At 36.5% G+C, this 18,580-nt stretch overlaps 1 protein-coding gene across 2 annotated transcripts in view; it reads left to right on the plus strand.

Moving 5' to 3' along the window:
* Positions 1-18,580, plus strand: part of CDH12 (cadherin 12) — a 251,083-nt gene that overhangs the window by 208,312 nt on the left and 24,191 nt on the right. For both annotated transcript variants that reach the window (XM_057708941.1, XM_057708942.1), the window contains one exon: positions 14,548-14,684. In XM_057708941.1, coding sequence (XP_057564924.1) covers positions 14,548-14,684 — 137 coding nt within the window. The remainder of the gene's footprint in view (positions 1-14,547; positions 14,685-18,580) is intronic.

Genomic DNA, 18,580 nt, shown 5'->3' on the forward strand with positions numbered 1-18,580 from the left:
TGGTTTGTTTTTAACGTCATAGGAACTATGTGAAATAAAATAGTATCCCTAGTCTCATTTCTAATGGGCAGGAGCCTGACTCACTGAAGCTATAGACACAGATGGATCTAATTGATCCCCGTGAGGGGCTGTCAAAAGACAGAGGTGCTTTTGAATCAACATGAAAGTTATGTTCTTTCATGTCCTTGGAGTGAAGAGTAAACTTGAATCATGTCAGTTGAGGAATGTGGGGTATAAATCATCTCTTCTCGGTCTGAAACCATGTTTGCTCACTTAAGAATGATAGCAAATATATGTTATAAAAAATAAGCATCAAAATGACAGATTACTTGGCATGTGTAGGTTTGCTCAGTTTGTTTTGTTTTCCTTTGCCTTATTACCTTTAGTGCTTTGTATTAACTTTTCCATAGGGTTATTGTGGAAGGTATTAATTAAAGCCTAGGTTATTCCACACCACTGGCTATTTTATTAATATTATTACTTCAATATCCCTGAGCACAACAAAGACCCAGAAAGCAATGACATTAACCAGGGACTGCAAAACCTTAGAAGAAAGGTTCGGTTAGGTGTAATGCCCCAAATACACCATATCATGTCCCCTCTTGTCCTGAGCTTAATTTCTAGCTATTGTTTCCTTTACTTTTCTAGCCTTTGCCTTGAGCTGAACTGATTTCCTGTCTTTAATATTCTATATCCTTTGACACTCTCATTATATAGTTCATGGGAGTGATTTCTACTGGGTCAAATAAGAGTGTGATGAGTGTACCTACCATTAGTGAGGTGGGGGTCTTCACAACAGCAGTCTGCTAAGAAATGAGATTTAAAACAGGTGACTATTCAGGTACATTGGAAATTAATATTTGTTTTGGATATAAATGATTTAAGTTACAGAGAGATTTTACTGGATAATTTTGCTCAATATGTGTTATTTTTTTGTTCCAAACATGTAAAAATTTTAGTTATCCTATGAATGAATTTCAAAATAAAATTTAATCTAATTATTTTTGTGTATACACTGAGAAGATGGACAATTCAGTTTTAAACTCACTCCATGTAAGATGGGTTGGATGATAAGTGACTGATAATGTAAACTAAAATCTATTTTGTGTATATAAACGTCCATGTGTAAATTTAAAATAATAGTATTTAATAGAACAAATGAATGGTTTATTTTTCAAGGTACCTCCGTTTGTTTGATGATATGTCCAACCAATACCCATCAAATAAAATCAAGTAGTGAAATTGATTAATAAGTAGAAAACCATTATCTACTACCATAAGTAGAAAGTAATATACAAAATATTTATTAACTGGTTGTTAAAATATAAATGTCTAAATTAGTCCTGCTTAAAATTATCTTATATTCCATATCTGGTCAGTTCAATACACTTTTGGAAACATTTTTGTAATCAGTTGGAATTGATTTTTTTTATTGTGGTTTAGGAGGCTATCAGAGTAGCTGATTTTCATTTGAGGGCCCTTTGCAATATACCAGAAATCTTGTATTGTGGACAAAAACCTAAACTCAAATTCAAAGAAAGCTTAGAGACTGAGAAGAAACAGAGACCCTGCATATCAGGTGGTATCCTAGAGCAACATGTATAATTTATTTTAAATATTAATTAAATTAAATGGCAAAAATTAAAAATTTGGAAAGTTGCTTGTTCTCTATTCTTCTCTTAGCAAGATTTTTGGAGGGATTAAATAAGATATCAATATAAAATGTTTTATTTTTAAAATTTTTGATAGATTGTATATTTTTTAGGTCAGATTAGGTTCACAGCAAAATTGAGAGAAGATGCAGAGATTTCTGATACACCTGTTGCCACCACACATGTGTAGCCTCCCCCTTTATCAACATCCCCCACCGGAGGGATATGTATATTGCAATAAGGAATCTACATTGACATCATAATCATTCAAAGTCCATAGTTAAGTTTAGGATTCACCCTTGGTATTGTATATAGTCTATGTGTTTGAATATATTTATTATGACATGTATCTATTATTATCATATCATACAGAGGATTTTCAATGCCCTAAAATTTCTCTGTACTCTGTCTGTTTAACCCTCCCCACATCAATTCCTGAGCTTTTTGCTGTCTCCATAGTTCAGCTTTACCACAATGTCGTATAGTTGAAGTCACACAGTATGTAGCCTTTTCAGATTGGCATCTTTCTCTTAATATTACACATAAAGGTACCTTCATATCTTGTCATAGTTTGATAGCTCATTTCTTTTTAGTGTGTAAAAGCATCTGTTGTCAGAAAGTACAATACCATACTTTACCCAGTTACCTACTGAACATCTTGAGTGTTTTCAAGTCCTAGGAATAACTAATAAAGCTGTATAAATATCCATGTACAGGTTTTTAATGTAGACAGAAATTGTCAACTCCTGTGTGTCAATACCAAAGAATGCAATTGCTGGATCATATGGCAAGAGTATGTTTGGGTTTGTAAGAGGCCACCAAACTGTCTTCCAAAGTGGCTGTACCATTTTGCATTCCCACCATCAATGAATGAGAGGGCCTGCTGCTCTTTTTACATCTGTGTCAGCATTTGGTGTTCTGGATTTTGGCCTTTCTAATAAGTATATAGTGGCACCATATTGTTTCAATTTGCATTTCCCTGATAACATGATGTAAAGCATTTTTTCATGTGCTTATTGGCCATCTTCTTTGGTAAGATGTTTGTTAAGGTCTTTGACCCATTTTTAATTGAGTTCTTTATTTTCATATTGTTCAGTTTTCAGAATGCTATTTTTCTCTAGCGCATACAAAAATAAGCCACAAAGTTTTGCCTTTCTTTAATATTTTCAACTACAGATACAATCTCACTGTAAAAGAGATATTATGATGGATATCTTGCTAAGAGCATGTCTGAAGCTTAAACACACTCAGTTGTCTCACTGAGTCTAACTTCTGCTGAGTTTCTGGGCTACGGGTTCTGTAGACCAGGGTGTTGGTCTGTATAGGTCTTAATTTCTACTATTTTAACACAATGTACTCAAGAACATCCTTTTTTTTTTTTCTTGATAAAATGGCTTCTTGTTTCCTTAGCTTCTATAAATGGAGTTAATGGAAGCTAAATGCCATCAGTGCATTTGCAAGTAGACATCTTACAAAAATTCAGCTTCAAAAAATAATTCTCTCTTGAGAAAGTCCTTGACACTAAGTGTAGCACAATTGTGGAAAATGTCAAATAGGGCAGACTCCCCACATGTGTACATGCTCAGCTACTACTGCAATGTCTAAATTCCACACTCCTTTTTACTTTTTTTCTTGGAGCTTCCTTGAAGTATTTTATATCAGGTTTTGTCTGCTTTTTCTTTCCATGTTTACCATTTGTAAATAACTCCATTTTTTTATTTAACATTTTTTGGGTTGTTTAGCCATTTATGTTCTCTGAACATTTTCAAATGATCTAAAACTTTACAATATTTCTTTCAGTGATTTTTTTTAAACTCTTTAAAAAAGTTTTTTTTTTTTTTTTTTAATTTGTTTTTGGCTGCGTTGGGTCTTCATTGCTGCACAAGGGCTTTCTCTAGCTGTGGTGAGCAAGGTCTACTCTCCGTTGCGGTGCGTGGGCTTCCAAGTGTGGTGGCTTCTCTTGTTGTGGAGCACGGGCTCTAGGTGCATGGGCTTCACTAGTTGAAACACTAGGGCTCAGTAGTTGTGGCTCGTGGGCCCTGGAGCGCAGACTCAGTGGTTGTGGTGCACAGCATGTGGGATCTTCCCAGGTCAGGGCTTGAACCCATGTCCCCTGCACTGGCAGGCAGATTCTTAACCACCGCACCACCAGGGAAGTCCTTCTTTAAAAAAGTTTTTAAAATATTGATACTTTGTATAGATTGTTTCTAAATATGGTCATAAAATTCCTCCCAGTCTGCATAATCTTTTCCATTGTGACTTTGCCATTCCTATTGAGACTTCAGAATCCTGGTAATCTTGTCTAGTATCATGGGTGTGAAAGGAGGGATGTACCTTTTCTAAGACCGAACATCTTCCAGCTTCTTTGTGAATTATAATCGAGATTATAACACACGTTGTTTTTGAAGTTGAAGGATGTTTCCGAGTTTGGGAGTTCCAGGGTCTTCCTTTGCCCAACTGTTTCCTCATCGTTACCTGGTTTCGGGACTTAATGAAGCTCAGGTTCTTAACGTCTCATTGGGGAAAGAATTCAGTGAGAGACAAAGTGATAGGTTAGAAGTAGATTTATTTAGAGAGAAATACACTCCACAGACAGAGTGTGGGCCATCTCAGAAGGTGAGAAAGGGCCTCTTTCATTGATATTTAATCCTAGCTGTTGTTAAATGCCAGCTATTACCCCTATGTAGAATTAATTAAATAATTCATGAATGATAGCTTCTGATAAAGATACTAACACACTTTCTTAAGGTGAGCTTTGAAAATGCTTCCTTATGTAGAGTCCAGTTTCTTGTTTGGTATAACTCTAATCACTCTTTCATGGTCTAGTTTTTATTATTTAACAGAAAGCAAAATAATTTATTTGCATGGCCCATTCTCTTAGAAAATACTGAAGATTCCAATAGCTGTTGGGGAAAAACATTTTATCCATAAGGTTATGTATTTATTAAGATAAAACAATTAATCCGTTTTGAGTACTGCTTACCTTATCGCTTTCCTTTAGCATTCACATTAATATATTTGCAAGAGAAACATCTGATAAAGGACTTTTCTTCAAAATATACAATCTTAAATGCCTAAGATGAAGGAGGTGAAATAGAGGATGAGAAATTATTTTAATTGGAGGGAATAGAATTATTGCATGAAATTAAAAAGTTGTGATTTGGTGAACCTCATTTTCAGATTTTTTAATGCTAGTTCTGATCTGTTTAACTTGTCAGTAACTTGATTTGCATATCTGTAATAGCTCTTTAATCTTACTGCTTAACCATTGCCCAGAAACTCAGCAGAAGACACTTGCAGTGAGACAGTTGAATATAAGTAAGCTTCAGACATGCGCTTGTCAAATTATTCATCCATCAGAATCTCCTTCTTACAATGGGATTGTATTTGCAGTTGACAATATTAAAGAAAGCAAACACCCTTACTAGTAAAATCTGCTTATTTTGTTTGCACTGGAGACAATAGCTTTCCCTCTACATTTATGTCAACTGAATAATTAACTCATTTGAGAAGTTGTTGATGGGGAATTTAACTCACTATGGAGAATGAGAAATTTCTTTGTGAATAAAAACTTATTTTGTTTTCCCCTTCAAATGACCAATTCATTGACGATCAATATAAATGGAGCTATTGCAAGGAACTTGTACAAAGATGAACAAGTTTACTTTTGTTTGCTTCAGTGGCAATTAACTGACATATAGTGACATCATAAGAACATATTTGTGTGTGTCTCAGGGCTGAGCACTTTGGTCAGAGTTTTTTAAACATCACAGCTATTATTTTACAGTGGGAGAAACTGAGGCCCAAGAAGACTCAATACGTCTTCAGCAAAGATGGGAAAGTAATTTGAACATAAGCAACCAGATTCAAAAGGTCAAAATACTAATTGCTTTGCTGCTAAAGGTTAATTGAAATGTTTATCGAGGTTTTTGAGTTGTTTTGTAATTCTAGGATTGTTGAAAATACAAGTAAAATTTCATAGCTTTCAGTAGCTTATTAAAAAAATAGAAATTCAAAACAAGTCAGTAAAAAATGTACAATATTTGATCCTTTAAGATATAATAACTATGGGCTTTATTATATACCTGCAAGAATTCTGAACACTTACATATGTTTCCCTGGTTTAAACCTTACAATAACTTTAAATATGAAAAATGTTTAATTAAACTATGAGAAAATTGACATTGGTCAGGTTGGAAATATAAAAACAAAATATACAGTTCTTTTGTTGACATTTTTTGTACATATGGAAAAAAAATCTTATTACTTCAGATTCAGTACCTTTTATTTTTCTAAACGACTACAAAGTCCTTTCATGATGTAGACATAACTAAGAATTTATTGCCAAATTCAGTGGATTTGTGATACAGATCTACAGCTCTAATTTTTATGAGGATTGGATCTTGATAGCCAATGATGAATTTGCTTTTATTTTAAAACAAATTTTATATTATTCTAGTGATACAGTGAGTGCATGTCCAGATATTAGGATGATGAACTGTTTTTGAGCCTACCTTGTTATACTTCATATAACTCCTAAGAATGAAGGAATGTCCAAGTCTATGTTCTCTATTACTGACCTAAACGTTTTGGGTTTACATTTTACCTGCTAGAGGTTCAATTTCTTTGCTTTCTCTCAAAGTGCTGAGTGCTCTATATAAGTGCAAATTTCACAGCTCTTTCCCTTCTCTCTATAATTTATATACATGCTCTTTCAAGGGAATAGTTGTGATAAAGCTATATAAAAAGACTTCAGAATAAATATGTCTAAATACTTAAAGATATAAAACAAATATTTCCATGCTTGAAATGGGGTCAGGCCATTATTAAGAGGAACAGTCAGATGTCCTTATAAAATAATTCAGTGCATACTTGCAAGTACAAGATATTATGGCTAGAACAGTAAATTCAATCCTTCTCTAAGGAAACTTTCTGTATAATCATCAAAACAAACTACAATTACTTCTCTTGCTCTTCTCCTTTGAGGAAGATTGTTAATACAAATTGAAATAGATACATAAGATAAAAGAAGTACCACTATAGAATTTTGGTGCTTCCGAGAAGGATTTGGAAGGCTTCATGGGAAGGCCATGCAGAGGCATAATCACATTCATTACTGATTTATCCAGGTATCACTGTCCATATTTTTAAGAATGAGAAAACTGCCACAACATGCTTGCTATCTAAGCTCTTAAGTGCAGAGTCCATATTTAATCAATATTTGCTTAAACTTTATTTTCTTTCCTTTAGAGGAAGCTGCTTTGAGGTCTCTAAAGAATAAACCAAAGACCAGGTATAAAACTTTGACATCTAGATGTGTAAGATCATACACAGTCAGCAGACCACATGTGACTATTAGAAAATGAATTAAAAAAGACCCCCAGAATGAGGAAAGCTTAAGCAATGTGGAGGAAAATAAAAGCATAACAACTATGATTTTAATAATATGTAGATTATAGTGTATTTCTTTTTCGTTAGAGAGCTCTTTTATTCATATAACATGCCTTCAAATGGAACTTAAGGACTAAAGAGTTGTGCCTTTATTAATTTAATAATTTGATTTAATGTTCAACTTATCAAACACTTAAACAAGGGAAGCTGTCTAAACTAAGATATAACAACTCTGGTATGAGGAAACTAAGATATAACAACTCTGGTATGAGGAAACTAAGATATAACAACTCTGGTATGAGGAAAATAAGAATGAGGAGGAGAATTAGGAAAAAAAAAACTAAAAGGAACTAGTAGGAAATTAGCAACTACTATTTCACAAAGTTTGAGAGAAACATTTTGGGATTCCTAAGAAAAGAATTTAATTGTGATGTTGATGAAGCAATTACATTCTAAGTGTTGTGTGTGGCTTAAGTTCTTAATAAAATGTTTATGGAAATAAATTGAGTTGAATTTACTGTCATTTAGTTATCTGCCACCAGACAAAAAAAATAAAAGAACAAACATTAGCAAAGAGTAAAGAGTAAAGAGATTTTGGTCTATTCTCAGTACCTGGACAAAATAATATTTCCTGCCTTGACCTGAGTCATTATTCCTACATTTTTATTGCTCAAAAAAAGAGATGTAATACTTTTAATGTACTCTGTATCATCAAGTACTTTTTTACGAAATGTGTTTGAGGATTGGGACAGGGTCAAAGTTAGCTTTTCCATTAACTGAGAAAGTTATTAGGCAAATTAAAAGAAACAATTTTAAGGGGAATGCTTACCTAATGAAGAGAACAAAACTTTAAGGCATTTCTGAAAACTCATTTACAGAAATGTAATACAATTTTTTCTCTGTCAAGCAGTCTGCACAGATTAAGTTAATGCATTAATTTTTGATTTCCATTCAGTTGTTAAAACAGATTTCTTAGCAACTGTCACTGGGCGTACTTCTATGAACTATAGATTTGTATCATATATAGATCATAAACATCTTTTTTTAATTTGAATTTCATCTACTCACCAACTAAGTATAAGATAATTCAAACACAATATATCTAAAGATTTTGCTCATTTAAACAGGTGAGTTGGGCCAAGTTAGACAGCTTATATCACATTGTGTTTTTTGCCAAAACCCGGCCTCTGTACGTGGGCACCAGATTGCATATCCAAGACAGAGTTTTGGGCGAAATAGAAAAGAATAGCTTTATTGCAGGGAGCCAAGCAAGGAGTACAGGGCAAATAGTGCTTAAAAGACCTAAATTCCCTGAAAGCTTTCAGGGGAAGGATTTTAAAGACAAGGTGAGGGAGTGGGTGGGGTGTGTGATTAGCTCCTGGACATTCTTCTGATGGGCTGGTGGTGAGGTAATTGGAAATCAGCATCATCAACCTTCTGGTTCCAACTGCTCTGTGGGCAGCATACAGTTTATTTCTTCCACCTGATGGGGGTTTCAGTATCTGTAAAACAGCTCAAAGGACCTTACTCAGGATATTATCTACAGTCCTTGAGGAAGAACTAAAAGTCCTTGACTTTGCTTAATGTCCAAAGTATTATTATTTTGTCTTGCTTGACTGTTTCTCTTTCTTTCTGTATTTTCTCACTTCTCTGATTGAATTTATTCTTTGATTAGAGTTTTTCTACAGACAAAAGGCAGGTGGAGGACATGGGTGGGGGTCTACCTTGGGAAGGTCTCTTAGGGTCATGCTTCGTTACATGATTATTTGCAATTAAGATATCAGTCTATTCTTAGTTTGAATGTAGACTGTAGCAAACTCAAAGTAAACCAGTATGGCTAACTCTGGGATGGTGATTCTCCTGAAAGTGATCTGGACACTTTAGAACTGGGTCGTGTCTTCTCTGAAAACATCCAGGAAATGTAGGAGTGTTTTCATGGTCAGTTCATTGATGGCCATATCTTATTACTGTCTCCTAATTGTTAGAGTGGACAAAATACCACAATCGAAAATGGTTGTTGTCTAATGTTTATCATTCAGTCAGGCACAGGGATCAGCCAGTCACACAAAGGTAGGACCTTAGGAAGATGCCAGGACCTATTGTGAAGAGTCTGACCAGCTATGGGAAGATGCTGAAGATGTTTTGCTGAGTAGGAAATGTTCAAATAAGAAGGTGGTAAGCTTTCTAAGAGGATGACATCCAGAGAAAGGGGGTACCAAGTATCAAAAGGTGATAAAGACTAGAGGCTGGAAAATAGTGAATGAGAACCAAAGCACCATTGTAAGAAATAAGGCCTGGCTACTGTGCCCATGGTTTTGTACTTCAGGTGTTTGGGGTTGGGGGGCTTTGTAGTTCAGGTGCTTTAAAGCTGAAGGCTACATATGTCACAGCTTGACTCTAGAACAAAGCACACATTTGTGTGATAGTAAGAGGTGTTTTTTTTTTTAATTGAGAAGTAATACAAAATAACCAATATTGTGGAAAGAGAGAGAGAGAAAAGGATACACACATGCATGTACATACATGTACATGTCCCACATGCATGATTCCTTACCTAGGTACATATATCTTATCTCGTTTGTGTGTACCTCACTTACCTTGACATTGCTAGGTAGGTATTGTTTTCCAGATTTTACAGAAGACAAGGAAAACGGGCATTAGCGAGAAACATTCCTAACCAAATTGCACAAAGTAAGTGAAGGAGCTGGTATGTCACCCTAGTTCTCTCTCCAAAAAGTTCTTGTTTTTCATTCTATATATATTTCTTTGCCTCTCAGTGGTGATTGATTTACAGAATGCAAACTCTATTTCAGTGTTAGACTGAAATGACTAAAATGAAATTTGCCTACTCACTTTCCAAGATATTGGATTTTGGTTTATATATATATATATATATAGAGAGAGAGAGAGAGAGCGAGAGAGAGAGGGACAGAGAGACAGAGACAGAGAGAGACACAGAGAGAGAGAGAAATAGAGATAGGCACATTATTTTATGTGTGCAATATGTAAGTTCTTGAATTTTTAAACACATTACCAGAAAAACTTAAAATTACAAATGACCTGTGGGTGTGTAGTGATTCATTGTACATAGATTCTGCTTGAATCAGCTTTATAAATTGTAACACATGCTGTAAATATTAACTAAAAGTAAGGTGGTCCATTGTCCCAATTTTTTCTGGGACCAAGGAGTTTTTTGGACCTCAGGAAACTCAGCACTAGTACTGAGAAAGTCCTCACTCAGCAAACCAGAAATAGTGGGTTGTCCTAAGTAAGACATTCTTAAAGCCCTAAATATGTTGCCTTGAGGTAGAAATATTTTACTAGTATAAAGGTAGTAAGAATAGAATCTGCGCCTTGATTCAATATCATATTTGGGCTGCAGATGCTATGTGCAAATAACATCCCAGGTTCTTGGAAAACAGAGATGAATAAAGTGACCTCAAGTAATTTAAAGGGCCTTGAGTAAGAAAGACAATCACAGGCACAAAAATAATATATAATCTGTCTTATGTTTGCCCAAATCTGCAAAACAATTGAATGCTATGGGCATCAAAGAAGGACCTATTCATTGCAGAGATTTGCAACAATTCAAATACAGAAGAGTTTTAAATAATATCATGCAGTTTAATTGGAGTAAGTCAGAAAAGAAGAAAGGAATTCCAAAAACTGATGCAAGTTCTAATTAAGGAATGGAAGCATGAGACACTCTGCAGACATGTTCCCAGTGAAACAAGCATAAATGGTGAAAAAAAAATTTTTTAATTGCTAACAACCATTTACTCTGGAAAATTTCCAAAGAGCATATAGCAAATGAAGAAACATTTATTCAAGAAGATCTACTAAACATGATAAGAACAGTGAGAGCCTGTGGCACTTGACTCAGGACCTGCTCTCTCACTTCCACTCCCATCTCCCAGCTCAGCCTGATAGAGAATCCTCTCTGGACTCTGGACTGAATGGTTAAGAAAACATGGCTCCTGTCTCCTCCGCTGTCAATCCTGGGATATAGTATCTTACCAGGAGGGGCAGGATGCCAGTATATCTCATCTTCGCCAGCTCTGAGTTTTCAGAAGTGAAATTCCTGGTGAGTGTGGTTGAGGGGTTGGCAGCTTGCTTCCTCCACTCCACTCCACTCGCAGGGCGGAGGCTCCACACCAGGCAGGCTCAGAATACGGGGCCCAGTCACTCTAGCCTCAGGTTGCTTGTTCCATTCCCAGAAGGTCAAAATGACAAGACCATCCCGCCTACATCCACTGTAAAAGAGTCCATACGACTGGAGAATTTTAGAGCTCTTCCCAAAATATTTGCTTTCCTTTATTTTTTCAGCGTTAGTAGACATAAAATTATAAAAGTACTAATTATAACCATGTTTCATTGGCTTTTTTACTATATCAATATAATACAGCTAGCAACATATGTTAATATGTGCATATATTAGGAGGGTGAGTCAAAAATTATCTGCACTCAAGTTTAAAATGTCTTAAAACTGACCATCTACTACACAACTTGAATATATGAAAATGTCCAGTTTAAATTGGGAAATTGTATAGTATGTGAATAAAGCTATTATTAAAAATAAGGCTTAGGAAAAAAGTAAGCATGTAGAAAAAAGTGAGACTATTGCAGTGCTTGGGGTAGAATATGTTTGTGAAGTTTAGAGCAGAGCACTAATAGGAAACAATAATTAGAAAGTACTATATTCCACGCAAAATAAGAGAAACAGATCTCATTCTATATGGAAAACAGTAACAGAATCTCAGCATTGCAAGGTACATTCAGACTCTCGAACCACACTTACATTTGTTCTACCACATCTGCACCAAATCTTTTGACGTCAATATTTGTTTACTCCTGATGCTTATGCTTTTCTGAGGAAACCTGTTATTACCTTGTGCAGCTTTGACATCAAAGTCTTTGATATACGTGTCCAAAATCATAGTCTGTAGATTCCATTTCTTGTCCTATCTTTATCCCGCTGAAAAGTAACAAGTAAATCTAACACCTGCTTCACACAAGTGTCCTGATCAAACTAAAGGCTGCTAGTGTGTTTTGTGTCTTCTTTCCTTCAGCCTGCACAGCCCTAGTTATTTCAACTATTCACAACACACTGCATCAAATCTCTTTCCAGCCCTGCTAACTCTCTTTATCTCTTGGCAAGATTCTGGTCTACAGGAAATGCTTACAGCCTTGTCCCTTCAGATACACCTACCCTATGTCTTAAAAGTGATGAACTCTTAACCTATACCCTAATTATACCTTTTGAAGTGTTCATTGCCCACAAGATCATGTCCCACCTCCTTAATATAATTTACGAGACCCTCCTTGACCTAAATCACTTATCTGTTTTCATGTTATTGTGCCTTTCAGATATTTTCCATAATTCCAACAGCTTCTAGTTTCCTACACATACTCTATGGTTTTGCTACTGCTGTTGCAGGTTCCTGAAATACCTTTCCTCCTCTCCTCACTTTGTCTGCCTCTCTCTCCTCGTGAATAATTCCTTTATAGCCTTCTAATGTCAGCCAAGCATCGTGTGCAGAAAGGTTTCCCTGAATCAATAGGTGTTGAACCAGGTGTCTTTCCTTTGCACTCCTGTAGTGTCTTTTCTGTCCTTCTACCAGGCATAAAAATCATCTGTTTATATGCATTCCCCCAACTAGACTCTTTACTAGCAGGCATCTTACCTTATGACTTTTTATGTGTTTCAACCCTAGTACAATGTCTAGTGCATAGCGGGCACTCTGCAGATATGTAGTGAATTCTCCAATTAAACATCAACCATTGTTAGTCTACACCAAGAATTCTTTAGAAATGCTAAAGTCACTAAGGAAGTTCAGTAACAGTTTGCTTTGTAAATTCGGCATGTGTCCAAGTTGAATAAAGGTGCTTAAAAGGGGTAGTGTGAGAAGATGCTTTTTTGTTCAGAAAAGGAAATTATGCAATAGAGAGAATTAAACTCATTATATCTTGTACTCCTTCGCTTTTAAAAGTGCCTTAAGTTCATGTATAATTTTTGAGAGCATTTCTATGAGACAGTATGCTACATTGAACTCATAAAGCAACAATCACAGATCAAAAACGGAAATATCAAAGATAGATAAGAAGCATGGTTCGTACTCTGATCCTTTCAGTTGCTAACAAATATTGATGTTATAAATCTCACCTATAAAGGCAAATTAGTTTTGATCTAGAGATAAAATGATATACAAACTGCCACAGTTTTAGAAAGCCAGTTTGTCAAAAGTATAACTTACTATTTTGAAACACATTTCTTAACTAACTTTTCATGTCAGCCTGGGGATTTAGATGAGCTGACTACAATGATGTCATCTGTTTTCCGCCTCTGTCTGTAAGGACCTCACCTTGATTCTCTGGCCAGAAAAATGGTGATAAGTACATTGTGCATTCAGTCTTTTGATTAGCAGAGTCCTTTTTCACTTAAAATGATCCATTTGAAATTGGTAAGACTATCTTATGATAATTATATGGAAAACATTGATGACCTGGTTCAAATATCAGCTCTAAAACTTTCTAACTTTGTGAACTTCAGCATGTTTTGTTACTCATGTGTAAAATGGGGAGATTAATAATACTCATTTTTTAGAGCTGTTATGGGAATTTATTAAGTTAACATATATAAATATTTAGAACAATGCCTGGCACATGGAAAGACTTCAAAATTTCTACTAATATCGTGATTGGAAATATGTTTAAAAATAATTTTACATGTATCACTCTATAAGTCCACTGTTACATAAAGATTTATACAAATGCAATATGTTTTTTATTCATTTTCTTGGAGTTCATAGTCCAGCTGCTTCACATAAAGGCAATATCAGTTACTATTAAGAAGTTTGGCTAATAAAGAAGATAAAGAGGCATTATTAGTCAAGGACTGTTTTCTGTGTTTTTTTTTTTTTTTTAAGAAAGTTGTCCTGATATTTAGAGTGATAAAACAACCATGGCCCCTTTATTTGTGTTTGAGGGAAATATTTCTGTACAATTATCCCATTGTCAGTTAAAAATTTTCACCTTAGTTTCCCTAACATGTTTGTTTGTTTGTTTTTTCTGTCCTTGTAAACAAAGATTCTACCTCTGTTCTGACCTAAGTTCTTTGTAGCTATTTCCAGATGCATCTCCCACCCCCAGCTCTTCCCACAGCCACCATTAAGGAATCATTTATTGCTTGAAAAAGTTTTAATATTCAGCAGGTTAAAGAAACCCATGGTCAGCTTTCGAATTTTAGTCTCTGCTGAGCTTTCAAGGTGTCAAGACCCTAAAATAATATGAACAGCAGGAGTACTAAATCTTTCATTATTTCCAGTTTCCCCTTGAGCATACTGACTTTGCAATAAAGAAGCTGTCATTTACACTATTCTTTATTGCAAGGTGGGTAATAGCTACAAGGAGAAAAATAAGGAACTGTGTCAAGTTAGCCTGACTGCCATTATGATTAATGTGTAATCATTGCACATTTGCATCTACTCTTTTTTTTTATGTACAGGTACTTCATAGATTGGAAGAGTGATGGGGACAGCTACTTTACAATAGATGCAACTGAAGGAACCATCGCCACTAATGAATTACTAGACAGAGAAAGCACTGCGCAGTATAATTTCTCCATAATTGCGAGTAAAGTTAGTAAGTATGGCGTGGATGGAATCAATGTTATACTGCAGTTCTTTGGATTTCACACTCTTAAACGAGTCCCTGCTGAGGTGTTTTTCATTTTGGACTGACAGCTGAGTGGTCTCCTGGGGAAACTCAGAAACCTGCTCCTTTTCCTCATAGCATAAGTCCAGAAAAATTGTGACAGCTGCCAATGAGCCCTGTTTACAGGACTGCATGAATATCTAACAGTGCATTTCATGGTGTGACCGCATCTCTTCCCTCTCCCCCCCACCCTGCCCCCATAACGTCAAAAATCCACCGGAGTTCCAATGTCATTCCACACTGCCTCCTTGTATATATTATTGAGAGCTTCATAGGCCAGGCAGGAGGAAACAATCATCACATGAAATCACCTGTTCTGAAATACTTTCTGAAATTGAAGAGAGCATTTTTAAAGTCACCCCTCTTCTTTCTCTCTCCTTTAATTAAAATGTATTTTTAGTGAACATCTTTGTGAAATATACAGGAGTTTTAAATGCATTTCTTCAAGGAGTCACTCAGAATCTATAGGATTGTTAGGAATTACTCCTTGTATTGGTTTCTGCTTGGTCCAGAAAAGAATCCTCTAGACTGAGAGTGATTATAGGTCTTAGGTGTTTGGCTGGACAATTGAGGATATTATTACAGCTTCCTAAGGTAACAGATGAGGATGGAAGTGGAGACCTTGGCCATCAACATAGTTGTCTGTAATAGAAGTGCATTGTACCAGTTCTTGTGCTTAGGGTCCCTTGAAAGATTTGAGGAAATCCCTTTTGAGAATCTTTCATTTTGTTTTCCTTCTATTTCCTTTTGTGCATCTGGTACAAATACTCTAGTAGCTCGTGTCACCTTTCAGTGTTTGGAAGAGCTAACTGTGAACATTTCTGCTGAGGAGTTTTTGATCAGTTTCAACTCAGTGGGTGTACATAGGAAACAGTTTTGTTAATCTTCAATAACTGCTTCTGAACATGAGTAATCAGACACCTATTCCCAGGCCTTAATGATGCCGTTAGCTGATTTCATTACTTTTATGTTATTCTGATTACTAAAGGTAAATGTAGCATAAAAGAACATGCAGCTTCTGGAGGAGATAGGATTAAGATGGCAGAGTAGGAGGACGTGCGCTCATTCCCTCTTGCAAGAGCACCAGAATTACAACTAACTACTGAACAATCATTGACAGAAAGACACTGGAACTCACCAAAAAGACACCTCACATCCAGAGACAAAGGAGAAGCCGCAATGAGACAGTAGGAGGGGCACAATCACGTTAAAATCAAATCCCATAAATGCTGGGTGGGTGAGTCACAAACTGGAGAACAGTTATACTGCAGAAGTCCAGCCACTAAAGTGAGGGTTCTGAGCCCCACATCAGGCTTCCCAACCTGGGAGTCCAGCAACGGGAGGAGGAATCCCCAGAGAATCAGACGCTGAAAGCCAGCGGGATTTGATTGCAGGACCTCCACAGGACTTGTGGAAACAGAGACTCTACTCCTGGAGGGCACACAAAAAAAATGTGCTCACCAGGACCCAGGGGGAAGGAGCAGTGACCCCACAGGAGACCGAAACAGACCTACCTGCTGGTGTTGGAGGGTTGCCTGCAGAGGTGGGGGGGCAGCTGTGGCTCACCAAGGAGGCATGGGCACTGGCAGCAGGGGTTTGGGGAAGTGCTTATTGGTGTGAGCCCTCCCAGAGTCTGCCATTAGCCCCACCAAAGAGCCTGTGGGCTCCAGCACTAGGTGGCCTCAGGCCAAACAACCAACAAGGTGTGAACACAGCCCCACCCATTAGCAGACAAGCAGATTAAAGTTTTACTGAGCTCCACCCACCCAGCCCTACCCACCATCAGTCCCTCCCATCAGGAAGTATGAAGGAGCCTCCTAGATAGCTTCCTCCACAAGAGGGCAGAGAGCAGTATCAAGCAGTATCACCAGCATTTCGTCTTGTGGAACTGACAACCACAGCCACAGAAAGATAGAGAAAATGAAAAAGCAGAAGACTGTACCAGATGAAGGGACAGAATAAAGCCCCAGAAAAACAGCTAATGAAAAGGAGATAGGCACCCTTCCAGAAAAAGAATTCAGAATAATGTTGGTGAAGATGATCCAGGACTTTGAAAAAAGACTGGATGCAAAGATCAAAAAGTTTACCAAAGACCTAGAAGAATTAAAGAACAAACAAACAGAGATATGCAACACAATAACAGAAATGAACGATACACTAGAAGGAACCAATAGCAGATTAACTGAGGCAGAAGGGTGAATAAGTGACCTGGAAGACAGAGTGGTGATCATCACTGATGCAGAAAAGAATAAGGAAAAAAGAATGAAAAGAACTGAAGACAGCCTAAGATACCTCTGGGACAATGTTAAATGCACCAACATTCGCATTATAGGGGTCCCAGAAGGAACAGAGAGAGAGAAAGGACCTGAGAAAATACTGGAAGAGATTAGAGTTGAAAAGTTCCCTAACATGGGAAAGGAAATAGCTACCCACATCCAGGAAGCACAGAGAGTCCCAGGCCGGATAAATCCAAGGAGAAACATGCCAAGGCATATATTAGTCAAGATGACAAAAATGAAAGACAGAGAAATGTTATTAAAAGCAACAAGGGAAAAACAACAAGCAACATACAAGGGAACTCCCATAAGGTTAACAGCTGATTTCTCAGCAGAAGCTCTGCAAGCCATAAGGGAGTGGCATGATATATTTCAAGTGATTTAAGGGAAGAACCTACAACCAAGAATACTCTACCCAGCAAGGATCTCATTCAGATTCGATGGAGAAATCAAAAGCTTTACAGACAAGCAACAACTAAGAGAATTCAGCACCACCAAACCAGCCCTACAACAAATGCTAAAGGAACTTCTTTAAGCAGGAAACATAAGAGAAGAAAAGGACCTACAAAAACAAAAACAAAACAATTAAGAAAATGGTAATAGGAACATACATATCGACAATTACCTTGAACATAAAGGGACTAAATGCACCATCCAGAAGACACAGACTGGCTGAATGGATACAAAAAAAAGACCAATATTTATGCTGTCTACAAGAGACCCACTTCGGACCTAGGGACACATACAGACGGAAAGTGAGGGGATAGAAAAAGATATTCCATGCAAATGGAAATCAAAAGAAAGTTGGAGTAGCGATACTCATATCAAATAAAATAGACTTTAAAATAAAACATGTTACAAGAGACAAGAAAGGACATTACATAAAGATCAAGGGATCCATCCAAGAAGAAGAGATAACAATTATAAATATATATGCACCCAATATAGGAGCACCTCATTACATAAGGCAAATGATAACAACTATGAAAGAGGAAATGCAAGGCAGAAATAGAGACACAGGTGTAGAGAACAAACACATGGATACCAAGTGGGGAAAGCGGGGAGAGTTGGGGGGGAATGAATTGAGAGATTGGGATACCAAATTGTACACTCAAAATGTATGCTGTTTATTGTCTGTTAACTGTATCTCAATAAAATTTCTTTAAAAAATTAAAAAAATAATAAAAAAAACATGCAGCTTCTGTCTTGTTTGTTGGACTACTTTTCTGTTATGTAAGAAGACGACTGCTCTGAGGCTGCCATACTAGAGAGGTCACAAGTTGGTGGTCAGGTTGACAATCCCAGCTCAGCTCAGTGTTCTAACCATACCTGCCAGTGTGCTGGCTATGTAAGTAAAATAGTCTTGCAAACTCTAGCCAGGCTGCTTGCTAGCTAAATACCACAATGTAACCTCCGTCATTACCATGTGAAATGGAATATATATTCAGCCAAATCTTGCCCAGATTCTGATGCACAAAATTGCAAAAAACATTAAAATTGTAAGTATTTCAAGCAGTTATACTTTGTCGTTTGTTGTTACATGGCAAT

This window comes from Hippopotamus amphibius, chromosome 15 (genome assembly GCF_030028045.1).
Source record: "Hippopotamus amphibius kiboko isolate mHipAmp2 chromosome 15, mHipAmp2.hap2, whole genome shotgun sequence".
NCBI lineage: Eukaryota > Metazoa > Chordata > Mammalia > Artiodactyla > Hippopotamidae > Hippopotamus > Hippopotamus amphibius.